Genomic DNA, 22023 nt, shown 5'->3' on the forward strand with positions numbered 1-22023 from the left:
GGATATATTTAGTCCACTCGCCTTTGAAAGGCTGGTAAGCGGATTCCTGTAGAGAACAGAGGCAGCTTTAAGCAGGCAGGATGGGGCTGGGTGCCAGCGGGATGAACGTTGCTCCATTCAGACGTGGTGCTGCGGCCAGGAGTGACGGAGGAAGGCAGGGCCTGGTGAATCCACGCTGTGGGTAATCCATCCAGGTATCACTGAGACTTGCCTGAAAATTTGTATTTTTCATTGAAGATATTATTTCTTTACGAAAATACGCTGGAAATAGACTGTCAGTCAACGCCCCATGGCATTTTAAGTGAGGGAATTGTTGCTGAGAGAAGGGGGAGATTTTTCTCTTTTGGCAAAGAGAAAAAATGCAGTTTTATGAGAGGTACAAATTCTTGTTTGGCTGTAATAAACAAATTTTGCCCAGGGCCAGGGAGGCAAAGCTAAGCTAAACTTTCTCCTCCCCATCTCTAGCCATATCACTCTGCAGCTGCATAATTCTCCAGGGATAAGCTCATGGACACACTAAATAGCTCTCAAACAAAAAGCTTCATTCTTTGTTTTTTGGCAGTGAAAGCAATGAGAAGCAGCAAGGCAGGCACACAGGTTGTGCTCAATCCTTTGGGATGATCTCTCCCATGAACCTCCTGGGGGTAGGACTGGAGCAGCAGCCTTGCGTGCCTGTCACTGTGAGGTACCCTTTCCCAGCTGTGTTGCAAAGAGTTACTGCATTCAAAATGGTCTTGCTTAGTCTGAGAAAATAAGGCTGAGTAACCAAAATATCAATCAGTCTGCTTGTTTTGGGCTCTAGGGTCTCGCATTTAGGTACTTAGATACAGTGCGATTGAGTGCCGTGGCAGCTTACATAGGTAGTTAGCCACAAACAGGTAAAGACCTACATAACCAAGTGAAGGCTGTAAAATACACTATCTGACATGCAGAAAGCTAGTATGGATCCACTATAAAATGAGATCAGAGAAAGCGGCCTGAGCAGTAGTAACTCCACCTCAAATTTCCTGTGTCTAGGCACAGTTATCAAGAGAGTTGCAGTAAAGAAACTTACTGGCTGCCCGTGTCCTAATCTTCATGCTACTGTGGTTGAAACTGCGAAGAAACATGAAGCTATGCATGGATATGGTTTTGATGGCACTGATTTCTATAAACATTACAGAATATGAACATCTATACCGATACTGTTGACTTTAGCCACATACAAGGTCTAGTAACAGTGAATGCTTTAATGTTGTTGGCTTTGCTCATTCCACCTTGACAAATTATGGATGATATGTTTAATTTCCCATTACTGAACCCGACTGCTCCTTAGATTACGGGAGGACTTTTATTTTCTTTTGCTGATGGAGAACTGAGGTACATTGTAGGGCTGTGCCCAAATTATATAGGTGGGTATGGCAGAGCATGTAACAGAAACGAGTGTTAGCTGAACCCTATCTCAGTTCTCTCATGCGTATTTTCAACCCTGCCTAATTCTTCCTTGCGTATCAAATTCATCCAGTTTTCCTTCAAGAGAGTAAAGGCTCTCTTAATGACTTGAGGTCTGAAAGATCTAGCCTTTATTCCTTACTTCATGAAGGTCTACAGGGAAATAACAAGAGACTTGGCTTCAACACTGAGATTATGCTGCAGATACCCGTCTATCACAGAAGATGCAAATAGTGGTTTCACTTCTATTTTTTATGTCTGAGAGAAATAAACATAGGAATGAATTGTTTCAGCCAAGGAGAGAAGCGGTATCAACAAGAAGCAGCAGAGATTATGCTTTCCTTCTCTGTTGAGGGCTGCTGTACTCTGACTGTCAAGCTGAGAAGCAGTGCTTGTGCCCTGTGGGGACAGACTGCTTCTGAAGACAGCAATGGCAAAAGCTGTCTTTTTACATTTTTATTTAGTCAAAAGATTTTTGTCTTTATGGTTGGATTAGGTAGTTATCAACCTCTCTTGACTCAAGCTCTCAAACACACAATCTGAGGTAGTTCTGCTTAACTCAATACACACGGTCTGCCTTATAGGCAAGGAAGGTGACATTGTAAATACGAAATACCGTCTCACACTAGTGCTCCATGGCCTTCCTGCTCAGCTCCCGATGCACTTCAAAGCTCCATAGTCGTCTGGTCTCCAGCTGTCCTACAACCAACCTCTTCAGCCAGTCTTACAACCAACCTCTTCAGCCATGAAGCAGGCTGTGGGTAGGGGCAGCTGTTCCACAGGAGCCCAGAATACTCTGTGTTCCCACCGTAGGTTCCAGACTGACTTTACCTCCGGGGAACAGGAAGAGCCGGAGCTGGACTGTCCTCAGAGCTGTTTGCGAACTGTTCTCAGAAACAATGGCTGATGATTCATCTGGCATCACCATCAACAATCTCCAGACCTGCCTTTTAACAAACCTTCCCAAAATGAAGGAAGGGGACCTTCCCAGGCAGAATCGTGTCTGTTTTAGTGGTGGATCTACAGAAGAGTAATCTAGGCTTAAGAGTGCTTGTAATCAAGTGATTACATATGCTTGCCTGAGGTCAGACAGTAAGCTAGTTTAGCAGCTCTGGGGACCCTTGTTCCTGTGTTACGCTCACATGACATGAGCACACTGACTCATCCATGTGTGGGGATATACAAGTGCCTGCTTATAACATGTTTTTGCAAGTTTTAGTAATAAAGCCAGATCTGTGAGGTTGCAATCCTTTCCATGGCAACAGAACACTGTCATCACCAACATTTTGACTTAAAAGTTGTCATAGTTTGAAAAAGAAACTCGGTTCCTTCTTTTGTTTATGCTAGTAACACAGAAGGTCACTGGTTTAATGTGCATAACCTTTTAAAGTTATTTCTGTGAGTAAACATTTGCTGGAAGATATCCTGTCTGGGTGATATCTTTTGCAAACGCCTGATATTATGCTACCTAAACAAACTTTTATTTGGTGAGCCCAAGACAAGACATGGGGTGGCCTTTCTAGAGGTATGCATCCTAGTATAATGACATCCCAAGTGATATTACAATATCTGAAAATGAAAGATCCCAGAGTAGGGAATAGTGATGGTGTTTACCTTCTGCAGTTGCTAGCAGTGAAAGGATAGTGATGACTGGTGAAGAGTAAGATATATTAATGAAGGAAGCTTGTACTACTCATCGAGGATGAGAGTTGACAGAGGTTAGATACTGTACTGGCATCTCTGGGAATGAAACATATTTGGTGAGGAGAGCCTACATAAGCACATAGGGAAGACATCCACTCAAAAACATCGATGTCTGCAACATGAAATATATGAAATATTTACCTAAGGAAGTTAGAACCATGCTAAAAAATCTCCCAAACAAAATGTGTCTTCTCTATCAAACCAAAAAAAAAAAAAAAATCGTGTAAAGAGGACTAAATATCAGACTAAAGTGAAACAAAGAGAAGTGCAAACGAACAAAGCAAACCTTCAGCATGGGGCTGCAGGGGATGCTTGTGGTTGTTAAAGCACACATGGCTCTGCCAGAGGAAACTTCTTTCTCTCAGTTTTGTTTGTTTTTTTTTTTTTAATCAGCTTTTAACCAAAAGTTAGGTATCCTTATTAGACTAGTAGATGTAAATAGTTCTCATATGGGAGTATTAAAGTCCTTGAAGCTCAGTTGATTAACAGCATTTAAGGCTGTAGCATATTATTTTTAAGGAGGGAACTTTAGCTTAGAATCCTCAAATCCTTCAAAAACTTTTTTTTCTTTTTCTTATCTTCTTCTCTCACACATCAGTAGATGAGGTCAGTGCTGGGTGTTTACTTATGTTTCCTTAAGTACCAAGAAGACAGCAATAGATATTTAAACACTATACATGTTGAACTTCATGGAGGTGGGACAAAAACGTACAGAAATGTGCCCTTTCTTGGGATGCATCAACTCACACATCTTCCTGGAAAAGACAAAAGAGCAAAGAAAAAAAAAAAACCAGCCATGAGAAAAAAACCCCAAAACATCGACAACAGAAGCCTGCGTGGCTGTGTCACCTTCCAGGTCCTATGAAAATACTTTTTCCAAAATTTGAAAGCATTTCGTAAGAGCAGTCAGAAGCATATTGTGTTTTTTTTTTTCTTTTTCCTTTTCAAAGCAAAGCAAAGTTCCACCCTTGCTGTCTGTCTCTCTTTTTTCTCTTCTCTCTTAGAAAAAAAAAAAAAGACTTTTGAGAATTTCATTTTTCTATTCACTGCAGTCCTGGCCAAAGTAAAGCCCTCTTTTACATTGACGTCAAGATCTTTACTAAGATTAGGGTTTCATTTCTCTATTGCAGCAATTAGCTAGGGAATGTATAAAAGGCTTCAGGGAAGCAAGCTAGGACTCCAGAGGGGAAAGCACTTTGCACCATAGGCAGATAGCAAGAGAGAGGGCGAGAGGAGGAAGGCAGGAATACAGAGAGGCGGGGGAGGGGGGGGAGGGAGAGAGGGAAAGAGAGGGAGGGAGGAAGGAACAGAAAGTTTATGTACATAAACCTTTTTTAAAAAAAGTATTGTTGCACCTGGTAGCTAGCTTTACTGACACAGAAATGAGAGGTCTCTTCAGTGCTTAAATAGCTGAGAAACAATGGGATAGTGCAGGAAAGTTAACAATTAACAGTCTCAGCTTAAATTTTGTAACTGCAGGGAACTGGAAGCACAGCTGCCTCTCTCTTCAACAAAATCAGGTCTCCTGGTTAAGGGAGGAATTTTTGTTAAAATCTTAGTTTCTGAAAAATAAGCAGCTCCGAGTTGAATGAGTATCATGCAGTTAGGGTTTCAACCAGCCTGCTCGTATTTAACTGTCTCTGCTCATTTTAACGAGAGTGGCTGAGAGAGGGGTAACGAGGCTTTCGAAATGCCTTTTACTTTACTTTTTTAAATGAGGGTACAGAGCGGAGAAGGGAGCTGAAGGTACCCGGCTGGAGAGAAGCAGCAAGGAAGATGGGTCTGCTAAGTGTGGATTTGCTGATCACGCTTCAGATCTTGCCGGTCTTTTTCTCCAATTGCCTCTTCCTCGCGCTGTATGACTCGGTGATCCTCCTGAAGCACATGGTGCTGTTTCTGAGCCGCTCCAAGTCCGGGCGCGGCGAGTGGCGGAGGATGCTGACCTCGGAGGGGCTGCGCTGCGTCTGGAACAGCTTCCTCCTGGACGCCTACAAGCAGGTGGGTGCCCGGGGATGGGGCTGCCGGGTCGGGGTGGGAGAGCCCTGGCGGACGGCCCGGCTGTCGACGGAGGAGGCAAGGGAATGACTCCGTGCCGTGCAGGCTGTCTCCCGGCTGGCGCTAAGTGTGGTGGCAGAGGGATAAGCGGAGAGGAGCGGTGGGTTTAAGTGGGGGCTGAGGGGTCGCGAGACTCGGGAGCTGCTGCCTCTGCTCCGCCACTGCCTCTCTGTGCGGCCGTGGCCGTGGCACTTCGTTGAGCCGTGCCTCAGTTTCCCCGCCGGGACGAGTAATGAGGGTCATGTTGACAGAGTATTTCAAGAGTTTTGTATGAGAATAACTGTAAAATGCTCTAGATGTTTTCACAGCTGTCGTTTAATCGTTCGCCGTGTGAGATCCTCAGAGATTACACAGAGGCTGCATCTTCAGGTAGAGCTCTGCAGAGGTAGATGTCATCTATGTAACATAGACAGACTTGTTTTAATTAGAGTAAAAGATAGAAATGAACCTTTGCCATTACGCTGGCGTTTTCTGTTGCCCATATGTTAATTTTTATATTAGAGGAAGCATCCAAGTAATAGTAAAACTGGGCATGGAGTGAAATAGTGAGCCTTTTTTCTTCATGAAAACAGTGACAGAGGGACATGTCAGAGATTAAAAATGAACTTGACTAGCTGAGGGACAGCTGCCTGGTGATTTAAGTTAATAAAGCCAATAGCAGTTATGCAACATGTACTTCTTCTTCTTTTTTTTTTTTTTTTCCTTTTAAGCTTTGTATAAACATTACCCAGTGGTACTGCCCGGGTCTCATGAGGTAGTTATAGTTCCCTTTTATAGACTGAAAAGGTGGACCCAAAAAGATGAAATTTCTTGCACAGGCCACCCAGTTAGTAAGTAGAAGAACTGGATTCAGAGCTCTGTGGCTTCCAAAACAGTGCTTAGTCTGTTAATGTGTTGTCTTATTTAGACCATCTAATTTAACACACCCCATGTGATGTCATGAGGTTATAGGGGTCCTATCCAAATGATAGGTCTATATCTTCTGAAATATTTCTTTTTGTATTGCCTTCCCCCCAGACCCCTTTCGCTCCCTCACAATGGCTTTTGTATTTGCTCTTACCTAGAGATGTGAAGAGCTGGTGGTGTTGGTGTTTGCTGGCTTTGTGATATGGAATACAAGCTGCTTAGCCTGAAACCCAAGCCACGGGGACATTAATTTTCAGTGTAAGACAAATATAAATAACATTAGCTTTTGCCAAATGGGTCAACCTCTTACTGCTGCCCTAGGAATCAGCCAGCTGGCTACCCAAATGAAGTAACGCTGAATGAAGCTCACTATTCTCCTAGCCCTTCTAGTTTCTGTTTTTAGTCTCTTCACAGACATTAAGTAAGTAAATTTTACAGTGGCCTTGTTAAATGGGCCGATGAACACAATTGTTCCCATTTTACAGACAAGGCAAGGCAGTACAGTTAACACATGGCTTGGTCAAGGCTCCAGTGGAATTTGGTAGTGGCCCAGGGTCTGGGGAAGGCATGGATATATATCCATGAGATGTTTTCAATCTCATTTTGTTTAAATAACACAAAATGATTTAAAATAAAGATGTTGCATGCCTTTCTGTACTTTCCAAAGTCATACTTTGCCTTTTACTCAGTACTGTTGATGTCAACCATGGAAGCTACAGAGAGGATGACTCTGTGCTATTTTTGGTTTTGGCAATGAAACTCATACCTTGACTTTTGGTCATTAAAAACTCTCCCTTATCACCATTAAATGACCTAGGTTGATAAGGCCAATCAGGCTTTAAGGTTGCTAGAATGAATTCTGGGCCTCAGTGAACTCAGCAGAAAAATGCATATAAACATAACCAGATTTTATCACCTTGTTCCAAAAAGGGGGGAAAAAAATCAATTCATGCCAGCTAATCTTAAGACAAAACTCATTGACAACAATTCATGGAAAGACTCTGTTTTCCTTAATAGAATTATGGGCCATAAGGACAGAAGGTCATTGGAAACCCTTGATTGTCACAGAAAGGTTGACAAGTGTAGATATCAAATTATAGAGGGGACACAATAAACTGAGAAGCAATATTAGGAGAAGAAGAGTCATCATCCCCACAATAGAGGAGTATCTTCTGCTGCTTCTGTAAGGAAGAGAAAGGAAAAAAATTTCAGCTGGAAAGCTGTACTGGTAGAATCGAAAAAATTTGTAATACACACCTGCTTTGTGGCATGTTTAGAAAGCATGATAAATAGTGAAATATATTAAAGACTGTCCCACAAAGCATCTTTTTCCTTAAATTATCTTTTTCTAAATCCTGAATAGGACTGTCCAGTTGTGATATCTTAATCTTAGCCAATTAGCGAAGGTAGGAAATGAAAATACTTGGGAGTCAGGATACTAAACATCATGGCAAAACGCAGTCGATATCACAACTGTGATTGCTTATTGCTCCAATTTGCTAGCTGAAGCCAGGTATTAGCAAAGTACTTGAGCAGGTACTTAAGCTCATTCCATTGAAAAATATTTATGAGATAATCACCATTTTTCAGCTAGAATAGCAGAATTGCAGATGTCTGAGATAAACCAAAGCTAGACTGCCAGTTAGCAAAAGACTGGATTAAAGCAGTAACTATGCTTGGTTTTACTATGTTTTGTGTCACTTACAGAGAACTCTTCCTGAGTACATTTCATAACGTTTTTCATAAAAGTACATGATGTAAAATTTCTTTTCACAGAAAAATTTACTGGAAGCCATTCCAGAAAAACTCTGTTGGTAGATAGTAGATTCTGGATTAAAGTAAATTTATTACAAGAAAGGAGCTCTGCCTTGAAAGCACACAGTCTGTCCCAGAGTTAAGTGATTCTGTTCCAGAACTAATGTGTACAAGAGATGATCATGGAATAGTTAGAGTATATTTGAAAATAGCTGTTCTGATGCATTTTCCCTTCTAGAAAAACTTTTGAATATCTTACCCAAATTTCAATTTGCTTTTGTTCTGCTTTTTGCTGTTATTAAGTATTATTGCACATGACTTTTTGGTTAGGGCAATTATTTCATAGGTAAGATTTCTTAGCAACAGTTGAAGATTTTAACATCCTCAGTGGGGAAGCAATGCAGAGTTTGCTGTATATAGAGTATATTCAGTATTCTTTTTTATTGGAACATTCTATATGACTTGTTTTCTCCACATTTTACAGTCCTACTGGAATAAAAATGATTGATCTTGTGTTTGTTTTTATTTTCTTATGTAAATTTTACCAATGATTAATATATTTCTCTTTACTTCCTTAGCTCTGAGTTCAGTATCTGTCACACTCAGTGTTGATATTGTCTACACTGCACCAGCTTTGTGATTTATAGAACATCCTCCTCCTATTCTTTTCTGAGAGGCAAGTGTGTCTTACATTACAACAAGGGAGTCTTTAGGACCAGATTAATTGTTGTAACAGAGATAAATAGAGCTAGTAACCAAGTTACATCAACTTCATATAATTGAAAGAGTGCAACTATTTTACTTAAATGTTATTTTTCTAATTTACTGTTGTGCTCTGTTTATCTACAGAAATGAGTGGATTGACTCCTGAAGAGCAAATCATGTATGTATGTATGTGTGTGTATTTACACTTTCATATGTGTTTGTATGTATACATATATATGTGTGTGTATCTGTCTTTATATATGTACATATATGTGGTATAAATGCAAAAATACACACACATAGGCATACATAATCTGCTCTTTCAGGAGTCAGTCCTCTCTCATTTCTCCGTATATGTGTACACATATATATATATGTATACATACGTATAGATATGAATGCAACCACACCTACTGATAAGACAGAAAAAACAACAGAGATTTTTGAGAGGGTGTTAGTGTACCTTCTGCATGATTTATATAGGCGATCTGTACAAATGCCAGTGAGGCATTTGTTTTAGCCCACAGCATGTATACTGAATGTGTCACATATCTTACAGAAATCCAGAGAAAAATCTAGAGAAGTTTTGAAAAAAACATTGTATTACATTTTAAAAGTTTTTTTTTTTACCTGCTAAGTTACATGCTTTATTTAGTACTGGGATGAATCCGCTTTCTAAGATTCCAAAGGTGAGAAATCATTATCTTAAAATGCTTTTAAAATAGGTACAAAAAAGGTTGCACCCATTAGCAGTGCCCAGTGGTGAGGCCTCATGCTCGGAGCCTTTCCAGTGCCAGATACTAGCTTTGTGTTTCAGCAATGTGGAGCTACCGTTCCTGGTCTCCAGTAGAGAGCTGTAAGTTTATCCTAGAGGAAATCCTCCCTCTTCTCTACCTCAGTGCAGCATAGTTAGGGGGAAGACCTTAATGGCATCTCCCTGAAGCAGCCAAATACTTAGGAATGCCGTGATGCACCTATGGGGGTAACATGCACGTCTGCATATGCGCACATGTGTGTAAATGTACGTTACAGCCCTCAGAAGGATGCTGGTATCTCAAGTGATGATGGTGATGGGTGTGTATATGTACTTGTACAGCTTTTTACTGTCTTTAGAATGGGCCAGCAGCAAGCTCTGGCATGACAGACCCAGCACGGAGGGAACGGTTGGCACAGGATCCCAACTTCACAGCATAGGCCCAGCTCTGGATGTAGCAGCAAGTAGACTGGTTCAGTAAACACCCAGTGGGATTTTTCTGAGATTTCAGGGAGGCACAGTTAAATGACCTTTGGCTACTTCTGCCTGCTTGATAGGTGCAACCTTTATTCCTAAAATAAATCAGCATGCAAAGCAGGACAGCCTGAAAACTGTCCTGTTAAGTACATGCTGCACAACATTATCACAAAGCTGTATGTGAAAGTAATATAATGGCACGATCCTTTACTTGCTCTTTGGCTGTCCAGTGACTCTTTGCTGTCTGTGGAAATCTTTTAAAGGTTGGAACAAAGACATAGCCTCTATACTTATTATTTGTATTTATTTTGTCTAGCAAGGTAAGGAAGGGTCTCTGTCTGCATTTGACAGTGATAAAGGGAATTTGTGAAAGAGAGCATGTTGTATAGTTTCAGGGTTTAGAACTAGACATTGTGTGGTATTAAAAATATTTTATTGGTTTTACAGAGTTCAGCCTTAGCAGAATTGTTTTCATTGACATTTGCAAATGAAAACAATCTTGAAAGAAGTGAGAAAAACAAAACAAAACCACAATTAAAACCTTTCCTGCAGTGTTTGGAACAAAAGTTCAACAGGATTTGGGCTTGTCATTGTCGTTATTATTAAAACATTGTCATTATTATTAATATATAATCATGTTTGTTACAGTAGTGTCTGAGGACCAACCTAGACCAGGGCCCATTGTACTAGGCAGTGTCCTAAACAAGAAGAGCAGACAGTTTGCCCCCCGGAGGTTACAGTTCAAACACTCAAGACAGACAAAAGGTAGAAAAGGAATATGATGACTCCTATCCCACTTGGGGTCTCATCCTACCTGTTTCATTTTGCGGATCTAACTTTACTTCTGCCACACCACCTCTTTGCAGTCTTCCATTTTCACCCTCATATGTGAAAAACTGACTGAAAGGAGTACTTGCCTTTTTGTCAAACCCTTGTGAAAACCCCCTTTGGCTGTGGTAGATACAGAATATTAGCTAACGGGCACCACCCAGGAAAAGGATCGTACGTGGTCCTTGCACGTCAGCTCAGCCTCTCCAACAAAACCATCACTGTATTCATACAGTGCTACGGCTGAGTTAAAAAAAAAAAATAAAACCCCCAAAACCGAACATCCAAATTAATTTCAAATGTCCTCCAGGTGCTGACTAACAAAAACTGGTGAAGGCCTCTGTCACCGCTAGGTAGAGTCCGCAAGGGCAGCCAGTGGCCCAGAGGCCACGATGTCGTAGGCCATGCTCCCATCTTGAGGGAAACATAAGCCCTTAAGAAGCTTGCTGTAGGCTCCCCGATCAGAGGAACTAAAATTATTCGTTTTCTTTTATAAGAGAGCACGGCAAAAGACTCCTTTATGCTCGTTTGTGGGACTGGCAGTTTTTAAATAAAGAGACCAGCATTTGACTAGTTATTTTTATCCGGACTGTGCCCTTTTAATTTGTCTCCTGCTTCCCTCCCTCAGCTTCACACACCTGATCCTAAATAAAAGACTCTGGACTCTGGGAGAACTTGAGTCAATTCTAGTCTTTGCTTTCCAGTTTGAGTAATAGAGTCTCTTAAAGCAAGCTGCCACCTCCCTATGACAAATGAAGAGCTCCCACTCCCATATGCTACTCCAGACAAGGGCCTCCTGTAATTTTTATCCACTGCACAACTCTGGGTCATGTAAATAAAGAAAACAAAAATAATAATTTGTGTAATTCTCCAGTCAGAGTCTGATTATGATTTGGATGAAGCACTGAGAAATACCGGGCTGTTCAAAGGGTATATTTAGCTGAATGAGATCAAATCAAATCAAAGCAGAGAATTTGAAAAGGAGCAAAAAGCTCCAGGGATTCAGTTCATTACCAATCACTGGACTCCAGTCCCAAACACAGCATGTCCATATTTAAATGGCTAATATCACAGACTGCTAATTGTCTGGCAACACCTATTTTCTTTAGGGGGTTGACCCAGCCTCATGAGTCTGCCAAACTGTTTGAAAATCCCTCATGCAGGGAATGAAAGTTGTATTCCAGTGCACAGAATCCCAGGAGGGTTATGCTAAAGCTGATAAAAGCAAAATGAGAAGAAAGAACAGGTAAATGAGGAGGTGATGTTTTGTCCATGGGGCTTTTCCTAGTCCTCATGGAGAATGTACAACAAAGTTAGCAGTATGTGCTATTTCTAGCCTGTAGTTTATGAATAGGGCTTTCTTTCCCTCTCCTAAGTCTCCTTCATTTTGCAGTCTGCATGCTAAAGCATCGGCAGCCTTGTTCCCTTTTCACTCTGCGTGCAGACTCAGAGAAGGAGATGCAGTACCAAGGCTGTCAAGCAAACACAAAATTCGCACAAATGATACAAGTCACTGCCTTGGTGTCGGGCTCGTGCTTGCTCTTGCTGATGGCTGGGCTGGCTCTCAGATTTGGTTGACCTACCTTGCATGCAGGCTGAGTGGGAGGGGGTGCCTGCACGCTGCCCAGTTTCCACCTCATCCAGAAGGCTGGCACCGAATGCCCAAATATTCATGCACAGAAGTACGTGATTATAGAAATGCTGGATTGCGTGTGAGGGGAATTCTGCTAGTTTGTTTCTCAGAATTTATATTTTGCCTGCCTTTGTGTAAGATTTCAAAAGCGGTTTGGCTGAATACATGGGGTTTTTTGTTTGTTTTCCCATTGCGTTGATTTTCTTTTCCAAGAGCTATTTTTTCTTTCAATAAATAACAACAAAGAAGACAGCCAAGGCCTACAATGCAGATGATCAGCAAGGATGATATTGTCATCCTGTGTCAATCGGTTCCCGAGCCTGGTGAAATAAAGAGTCCCTTTGGGAACGTCAGCGCTTCATCAAGACCAATTAGTGGAGATGCCGCTGCTTATGTTTAAGCATTAACGACTGGGCAGGGCTGCTTTTTGGAGTGCCTGACACTGGCATGGAACAAGGCACCGACCTAATTACTCCTCTACAAGAGCAGAAAATGCCTTGTGAATGCCTGCTTGGCAAGGATGTCTCATTAAGGGGAAAAAAAACCCAACACAAGCACTCCTAGAAACAAAAATTAAAATAATAGGTAACCTGCGGCCACGAGACCTACTTCATGGCTGTGGTAAATGAAGAGAAACTGCTATAAGGAGACGTAGGGCATATTTGTAATTTACTTCCTAAATCCATCTATTTTTTGGTTAATAAGGAGTATGAGACAGAACGCAAACTTGCGTTGTTGGAGAACAGCGAAATATGTTGCCACCCTTGGTATCAATGTTAAATAGTACTTGAAGGGCATTCCCATGCTGGTGTTCAATGGGAGTTGCTTTGTTAGTCTGTTCCTTCAGGGTTTGCAAACTTGCCTAGAAAAAGAAGCGTTTGGTAGACCTGAGTGAAAAGTTGGTAATCAGGAGCTTACAATATGTAGCCTCTCTTTATGCTTAAATGTGATCAAGAAGCAGGCTATGGTTTCCCAGTTCAAGAGTGTTGGTTAGAGTATTTTCAGTCATAATAGTTTTGTTAAAATAAAACCAGAAGAGTGAGGTGAAACAGCTGCTCACGTGTTTCTTGTCTCTTAAGCAGCCCTGTACATTGCTGTGTTTTAGTTGCTTCTATCCTTTTTACCTTTATTTTTCTTCTCTTCTGAAGAGTGCCAGCAAATATTAGAAATTCAAGGTGTGTTGCTTAATTGCGATTTATGAGGTAAATCACGTTATTACTTTTTTTCTTTGACTAGATGAGTGCACGCTCCTAAATACTGAGGTCCATTATTCATCCAGGGAGTGGGTGCAGCACAGATACTTACATGTCAGACTTTGCCCAGAAGGCACATTTTGGGCAAGCTAGCTCTGAAAAAGCATTTGCTTGGCACTGTAAGGGCAGTTAAGCTTTCTAGGTAAAGAGGGATCTAGTGTTTGTGCAGAAGTGCAGATGTGTTTCTTGAGAGGTGCCCTTTTTTGGTGGTTACCAACTTGTCACAAAATGCTGAGTTGTCTAGCTGGCTTATGGATTGAATGCAGCCCTCAGGATCATTATATGGCTGCCACATGATCTTGACCTGTGTATTTCTTTGCTCAAGTCTGGCCCTTTACTTTACTCACTCCTGCTTTGCCTATCTTACTGCACAGAATGGCAGAGAGAAATGAGATGTTCAACAGCTGCACAGAAGAGTACCTATGACCTGCTAAGGTGTAGGTGGCCTGTAGCAGCACTTCTTAAATGCTGCAAGATGCTTAATGCTACTTCTTAAATGCTACAGCCTGAGTCTCTGAGCCTGCCTCTCTCCAGATAGATCCTTCTTCTCAAAAACTGGATATGGCTCTTTTCCTTCCTTGAGTTCAACGGACAGCACACTCACACAGCAGGTCCTAAACGCAGCTATTTCAAGCCTTGCTTGCTTTCAAAGGCAAATGAGCACAAGGCTTTTTTTTTCTAACTGTTACCAGGGCTCTAGCAGACAGCAATGCTGCAGATGCAGGTTTACAGGGAGAGGGGCCACAAGAGGTTGTGCTTTCCTGGGACATCACTTGCTTCCCTTGCCTGTGGTGCAGCCGCAGCTGCACATCCCCTGCTCCCAGTGGCATGATCACCATGTGCTTGGCCTGGACAGATTTGTGGGTCTCGGACAGTCTTTCTTTCTGTAGCTCTCTTCCTTGCTGATCTCTGAGTGAATGGCAGCACAACTGTGTCTCAATTTGCCCTATAGAAAATAGTCAAAATGATGTTTATAGCATGTGCCAACATGCTGTGAGACCTCGTGTGGCTGTGAAGTCTGGCAACTTTAAGGGCAGTGTCTTACAAACTTTGCTTTGGTTAGACTCTTGCTTCTATTGCTATTCTGATGAAATAATGCTGAGTCATGAATAACTGTAGATTTGTTCAAGGCAGCCAGGTTTCCCAGGAAGAAATGGAGGATCCAGTATCTACAATATACTTGCCTCTGGATCTGTGTGTAGCAGTAATTGTATCAGCTAACTTTTCAGCTGTTAACTCAGCTTCTTACTGTATCTGACTCATCAGGATACCCTGTAATGTAATATAGAATAGAAGTGCACTAAAAATCAGTTACTTATTCAGCTTTTACACAGTTCTTATTCAGCGTTAACTTCTGTTGACTTCAATGGGAGTGTAGGTTCATAAAGAAGTAAATAAAATATGAAAGACTTCAGAATTTGGCCCTGTAAGTTTCGTTCAAAGCAACACTTCCGAACATAATCAAATAGACAGGAGACAGAGAGAGATAGAAAGAGTCAGGGAAATATAAAAGGATAATTGTTGTACTAGAGCTTGATGTTGAAGAGACATAGGAATTGCTGTGGCAGAGCTCATTAAAAACTAATTGTCTTATGTAATAATATTTTGTGGTTCTATAGCAGTTATCAGCTAAGGATCTTGGAGCCCTCTGCAGGCTCCACCTTATTCTGGCAGTCCCTTCTGTGAGATGCTTATATTCTGTCTTTTTTCTATAGGCAGGGAAATGGAAACGGTCAGGCACAATGACTTATCCACAATTGCCTGTTGGGTCTGAGTTAGATCTGGGGTTAGAGCTGAGAACAGTTCGTTTTCACTTCATCCTACTTACACCATCATATGAACTTTCCCCTTTTCCTGCTGCTTTTTCCCCAATCATTTTCTAGGGAAACATTGCAGTAGAAGGAGCAGTGTCAATCAATCACTGATGAAATTACTGCAAAGTGGTTAGAAAACCTTTTGGAGAGAGCAGCATTGGATGGTCCGCTGTCAAAACAGAATGATAAATATTGAGTGGGTGTCTGCAGAGATCTCTCTTGTGTTTGGTACTTGGTATTTTCATTCTTGGACTGCAGGATGGAAGAGAATATACCTGTATGAAACCTGCAAACCTCTCAAAATTGAAAGGCACTGCATGTGTTGTGAAGATCAGGAATACAATGCAGAATGATTTCGGATAATTGGGAAAACGGCTTGAAATGTGGGATGCAGTTCAATGGGTCCAAGTGCAAAACACCAAATTCAGGCTGGACTGATGAAGTACCCAAGTCTATGATGGGGAGCAACTAGAAAGGCAGAAAAAGGGACCTAGGCATTATAACTTCTCACTAGCTAACCCCTAGTCAACAGGCTACTGTTTTTCCAAAACAGTCATGATGTTTCATAAAAAGCAAACATCTGGAATATATAAACAGGTGTAGCCTGTGAGATACATGAAGTAATTGTCTCATTATTCTGAGAATTAACAAAAACTCTTTTGAAGTTTTGAACACTGCTCTTCAAGGAAGATGTGAACCAAGTGGAGAGAACTCAGGATGGCAGTGAAAAAAAATCATGTCTAGAAAATTTGGCTCACAGAGAAAAGTTAGAAGAAATTAGAGGTAGTCTGTCTGAAAGCAAATAAGAGTCTGCAGATACATATAGGTGGACAGGACTATGTGTGTAGTGGACAGGACAAGACAGATCTCAGATGAAGTTTTCTAACAATAATGAAGTAATATACCTGTCTGGAATGCCACATTTCCCTGTACTGTGAGTGGAGATGGACTAGATGAACTTTCTGAAGCTGCTACTTTTGATGATTTGCTATATCCCCATGCTAGTGTCCATGCAGGTATTTAGGTATACTCTTTGAACAGACGACTCTATTTATAGTTGTAAGGATACTGGACAAGCAAGTCACACTAACTTGCTATGTTTTAATTTATTTTGCCGTCAGGTCAAACTGGGAGGAGAAGCCCCAAACTCCAGTGTAATCCACATAGCCAAGGGCAGTGATGGCAGCAGTAGCAGCTGGCAGAGTGTCGGTGGCAAGTGTGGAACCAAATGCCACCTTCTGGATTTTGCCAACTCCGAGCGGCCACTGGTGGTCAACTTTGGTTCAGCTACCTGACCACCATTCACAAGCCAGCTGTCGGCCTTCAGCAAGCTGGTGGAGGAGTTCTCTGGTGTGGCTGACTTTCTGTTGGTCTACATCGATGAGGCTCACCCGTCAGATGGCTGGGCTGCCCCTGGAATCTCTCCCTCTTCATTTGAAGTTAAGAAACACAGGAACCAGGAAGACCGATGTGCAGCTGCTCACCAGCTCCTAGAGCGCTTTTCCTTGCCACCTCAGTGCCAAGTGGTGGCTGACTGCATGGACAACAATGCCAATGTGGCCTACGGGGTTTCATTTGAGCGAGTATGCATTGTGCAGAGACAAAAAATCGCCTACCTGGGAGGCAAAGGCCCCTTTTTCTACAATCTGCAGGAGGTTCGGCTTTGGCTGGAACAAAACTTCAGCAAAAGATGAAAACCATTCTCTGCCGAAGCTATGTCAACAGAAGTGTCCCTTTAAGGTGATGTGAAAGGGAAAAAAAGAAAACATATGCTGGTTTGCATAAGGCCTTTCAGATGATTGCAGGAGAACACATTTGATAACAAGGTCAAATGAACATTAAGAAAACAAAACAAAAAACTAACTCCACAGAAACATTATTGTATGAAAAAAATCCCACTCCTGCGCTTGCTACGGGACAGAAGAGGTGAATGCTTCTGTGAAAAGGTGCTGCTGGCGAGCAGGAAGAGTGGTAAGATAAGACCTGTCTCCCAGGAACCCGACTCATGAAGTGTTGGCCCTGGGCTGAGCCAATCCATGGAAGGGCAATGCTGTGCATTTCATCAGAAAGCCTTCTTTACCCTCCTGTAGCCAATGCAAGCAACCTGGGAGGAGCCGGGGGCTTGCAATTACTTTACATAGAAATGCAGTAAAGTGCGGAAATTGTCCTCTCTCCTAGAGATTTTATTGTTCAGAGAGTACAGGAACCACCATGCAATTCATCCTGCATGCAGACTGGCTGCTCAGATCAAGGTGAAACATTGTATGCTGGTATTTGTGCTCTGTATGGATGCCTCTGGACAGCATATTAACTAAGTAATTCTATCTATATGTTTGTATTCAGTATGCAGGCCTGTGCCTGCTGAGAAAGATGTTAAAATCTATGGAGTTGGACCAAAAAGGCAAAGGTGATCAAATAAGCCCATTACAATTTGAAAACTAAAACACCTGGACTATTTGTAACAAAACAGGGAGAACCACCTAGAGCGTGCATCATGAGACAAAAAGCTGATCCCAACCAACCCTCAGTTCTCAGAGCTGACAATGTGTATTTATCAATATTCTCTGGTTTTCTTCTCTGTTTCTTTACCTGCCTCAATCTCTTTCTGTCTAGCAATAGGCTTGAAGGTAATTTCATTTTTAGCTTTTTAAAAAAATAACTTATTTCTCTCTTTTATTTTTATTTGAGATAATGACCTTACAGATGTATTTGGGGGATGGGGGAACTTATACACAACTTTACCTCATTGAAATGGAAACCTATCCTGTCATTTACCCTGTTAAATGTAGTCATGCTGATTTTTGCTATCTTAGATACCCGCAACTAGTTTATAGCTATGTTAGTTTCCTTGGAAGTTAAGTTGTTTGCAGCCTCAGAATTGATTAGCTGCAGTTCTGCTATCAGATGAGGTGATAGTTTGTTTCACTTCTGTTCTCGAAAGCCTTCCCAGAGAAACAGGGAAGACAAATAGTGTGAATTAATGTGAATAAGTGTAAAAGATGGCAGAATTTTCCTATGAATGGGTCTGAATTATTAATTATGTTTAAAGAGATACTGTCAACTTAGAGTATACATTAAGTTTAGGTATTTCTAAAACTAAAATGATTTAGTTGAGCCTGATGAAAAGGCAAGTTTACAATGAGCTAACCCATTAGAGCTGATAAATGAAAACCCATAAGGAGATGGACTATCCAAGTTTTCTCTCAACTTTGGCAGAAACATGAAACAGATAAACAGGGTAAATGGCAAAAATCAAATTAGTTATTTTACTTTCTCCTCCTGCCAGTTGTCAGGAATATGACATATTAATACTAACACAGGAAAGAACAGAAAATACATACGTAAATATTTTCATTCTCACAATGTCCCTTTAATATTGTGTATTTCTTCTTGCTTGGCTGTTGGTCAACTTAGCCAATGTACAAGGCATTTGAAAATGTGTTTTCAAGCACAGATCTGAAATAATGACAGTAACATGAGTGATTTCTCCCATATTCAGGTTCATGCTTCCCTTCCTTCTCACATTTTCCTCCACACAGGTAAACATATACACACACACTTACACAGTTTGGTAATGTGTATCAGAGAAGGGTGTAAAGAATGGTCTTCAGACCTTCTGGTGAGCCCCACTTCTCAGAAGGCATATGTCTCTGCGTGTGTGTGTGTGTGTATATATATATGTATGTATGCATTTACATATGCATATATATGTATACTATATATTTTTATGTATGTATATACATATGCATGCACATATAAGTGGTGTCTAAGACCAATAATAATAATAATAATTCTGTCCTCTCATTCATTAATGTTACTGTAACTCATTGCTCAGTGTGAAAGATTGTTATACATTTTTGTGACTAACTGGGATATATAACTGAAATTTCTAAACCTAATATCATAGAAACAGTAACATAGCCAAACTATGTGGTTTGTTTAATCCGGTGTCCTACCTCTGACTGTATCAGATGCTTCAGGGGAAGGTGCAATAATTTCTTGGAATTTTCATTAGCTTCAGCCCTTATTATTTTTGTCTTGTGTAATGCGATTGTTGATGTCTCATAATCCCTATGAGAGGCTGATCCTGAGTTTTGAGATCTAATATTTCTTGAGGTGGGGAATACTAAAATCAAAACACATCATGTTTAAGAACAAAGAAAACCAAATAAAACCAGATTGATTTTTTTCAGATTTGAATTGGCTGCTTTTCAATGTCATTCTCATCTCTTGCTCTTGTACGTTAAAACAGTATAAACAGGAGTGATCCTAATTTTTCTTCTGTATGTCAGTGATTATATACTCTATACAGAAATTTACATACCTTGTTTCTTTCTTAAGCCAAACAATAATTCACAGTCTTATACAGGTCCATATTCTTTGCCTGTCTCTGTATCTCTTCTGTTTTTACTACACTGTCCTTTTACTCAGGTGAGTAAAGCTGTAGACATTACTCCAAGTGAAAATATGTATTGATATACCCAGCACATCTTTTCCTTATTATATCCTATTCTTCAGTTGCCTGAAACTTTATTAATCCATAGCAACTCCATAGCCTTTGTAAAACTTAAACTATTAAGTCTTTTCTTTCTCTCTTCTTCAAGTCTGAACTGTTTATCCAGGAAATGCTAGCCAAATGTTTAGCACAGCTGTTGAAACATACCTTTAGCTTGGAGGAGAGAGTCTGAGTAATTCAGTTAGTTAATACCCCTTTGCATATCTGAAGTTACAGTTATTTTTCAAGTCCATTTTCTCCTTTTGAATTTCCATTATTTTGTCTTGTTATTCATAGATGCCTGTTTATCACATAGTATAAAGGAATTATAAAATTGGCTCTTGTAAATGGGAAATCCACAAGGATTTTCCACAAGAAAAAATACACAATAACTTAATTTCTTTCTTGGCAACATGAATGCATTACCCTGCCCAAAACTTAAAGATAGTTCGGCCTCACTGATTATCAAGACAGAAATACATTTTGCAAATCCTTAAATTTCCCCAGAAAAAATTGTGGTCAGAAAGCAGGGGAAGTATTTCAAAGAGAAATGGGTTTAGAGGAAAAAAATATCTTTTATAAGTGGCTGATAGAAATACAAACTCTTCTTTTTTTTTTTTTGTTGACAAAATTAAAACATTTTATATAAAAGGTTTTAAATTAAACTACATGCATTGTCTTCAGTTAATGATAGAAGTGGCCATATGTCAGATACCCAAAATTATTGTAACAGCGGGTTGTTTTGGGTCCAGCTAGCATCATACTTCAAATTTGTCTAGTCTGCTGTGAGGCTAGATTTGCTTTTGTTTCTTATTCTCACTGTTTGAGGGCACTAAACCATATTACTTGAGGTGCTTCAGTGTGACATACATATTGAGCAATAGCTCAGAAAATAGGTGCCTGAAAGTATTCTGGAAGGCTTCTGTATATAATAGAGACCCCAATACTGTGTCTCAACATTAGTATGGGAAACTTCCAGTACTTTTTTATTTTGAGCAAGGTAAAAAGCTATTCTGGGCTATCATTCTACATTGTTCTGTGCTTAGCATCATTATTTAGATGAAAACGATAGCGTTTTGCTCTTGCTGGTGTAGACAATGACATAAATTTAAGGGAGCAGGAAAACATGCCCTGTCTATTAAAAAGAAAGAAATATATTATGAAATATATTGTTGAACAACTGTCTGAACTCTTTGAAAAACAAAATGCAATCATTTTTATGAAGGTGATCTTGGTGGGGAAACCCACCAAGCTTCTCAAAAAGGTATCAGTGCTGTGCGTTCAGGTGTGTGTGGGGACAGAGGTTATGTTTCTGTATGTGTGAAAGTGGCTTTTCTGTGATGTGGAGTGTAGGTTTAAGAGTTTTTAAGACTTTCATTCAGTACTATAACCAAAGCAATAAGAGATATCAGGTAGGGAATATTGGCCAGTTTTGTTCAACTCTACACCATGTCTGTGCTGGATACATATTCAGTGATCTTTGGGCCCAATTTGGAGGCTTCAGTGAAGAGAGGTTGGGGTGAGACAATGAAGGCTTGTGTGCTTATGAAGATCGCTAACAAAAGAGTAATTAACTCAGTTGGCGTTCAGATGCCCTCACACTGGCATTCCTCTGTGCACCTTAGTGTTTCTGTATTTGAAAGAGGGGTCTCTTTGGGGCCGTTAATAAGACCACCAGGGTGTAGATGCCTGTGTGTACTGACTATGTGTGTGTCATTGTTTAAATGTCAAAAATATACTTTGTAGGAGAGCCAGCAAAATTTTGTTACAATATGGTGCTCCATGAAATGTGCTTTCTAGATTTGTTTTTCTTGTATTACAATAAACAATAAAGGAAAATATACCTCTTCTGTGTCTTCTTATTCTAATGTTGGTTATTAATACATGGTGGAATCTTGACATTAGACCAAGGAAACTTAAAACTGTATTTAATACAATAGCCTACGCTACCCTGACGAAATCTTAAGCAATATGAGCAAATCCCTTTATAAATGGTGGGACTAATTTAATATCTGACTGCTCCTCAACTTTTAAGAAAGGTAAGGGAGAGAGAAACTGAGAGCTACAAGAACAGCAGTTGAGTCTGCACAGTATTGCACTGTTCAAAAAAAGTGTGTGCTTGAAGAAAGCATGCCAATCTGTATGTAGCACATGAACCCTGAATGAATTGGTTGTGAATGCATCAGTTATACATGCAGCTCCCGTTTCAATGA

General features: G+C 40.5%; 1 protein-coding gene and 1 long non-coding RNA gene across 3 annotated transcripts; both read left to right on the forward strand.

Annotated features, from left to right (window-relative positions):
- The first annotated feature begins 4398 nt into the window (after nucleotides 1-4398).
- Nucleotides 4399-21667, forward strand: DIO2 (iodothyronine deiodinase 2). Of its 2 annotated transcripts, none has more exons than XM_009918563.2 (2): nucleotides 4399-5133; nucleotides 16437-17009. In XM_009918563.2, the coding sequence occupies exons 1-2, from the start codon at nucleotides 4912-4914 to the stop codon at nucleotides 17007-17009; spliced, it is 795 nt and encodes a 264-aa protein (XP_009916865.2). In that variant the 5' UTR covers nucleotides 4399-4911. The 2 variants fall into 2 exon arrangements, with proteins under 2 accessions (XP_009916865.2, XP_069639825.1); XM_069783724.1 differs by having other exon boundaries at nucleotides 4400-5133; nucleotides 16437-21667.
- On the forward strand, nucleotides 6318-10552 carry LOC138685450 (uncharacterized). The gene is made up of 3 exons (XR_011324707.1): nucleotides 6318-6354; nucleotides 8430-8527; nucleotides 10436-10552. It is a non-coding gene; the product is annotated as an uncharacterized lncRNA (long non-coding RNA).
- Nucleotides 21668-22023: the final 356 nt, after the last annotated feature.

Source organism: Haliaeetus albicilla, chromosome 5 (genome assembly GCF_947461875.1).
Source record: "Haliaeetus albicilla chromosome 5, bHalAlb1.1, whole genome shotgun sequence".
Taxonomy (NCBI): Eukaryota; Metazoa; Chordata; class Aves; order Accipitriformes; family Accipitridae; genus Haliaeetus; species Haliaeetus albicilla.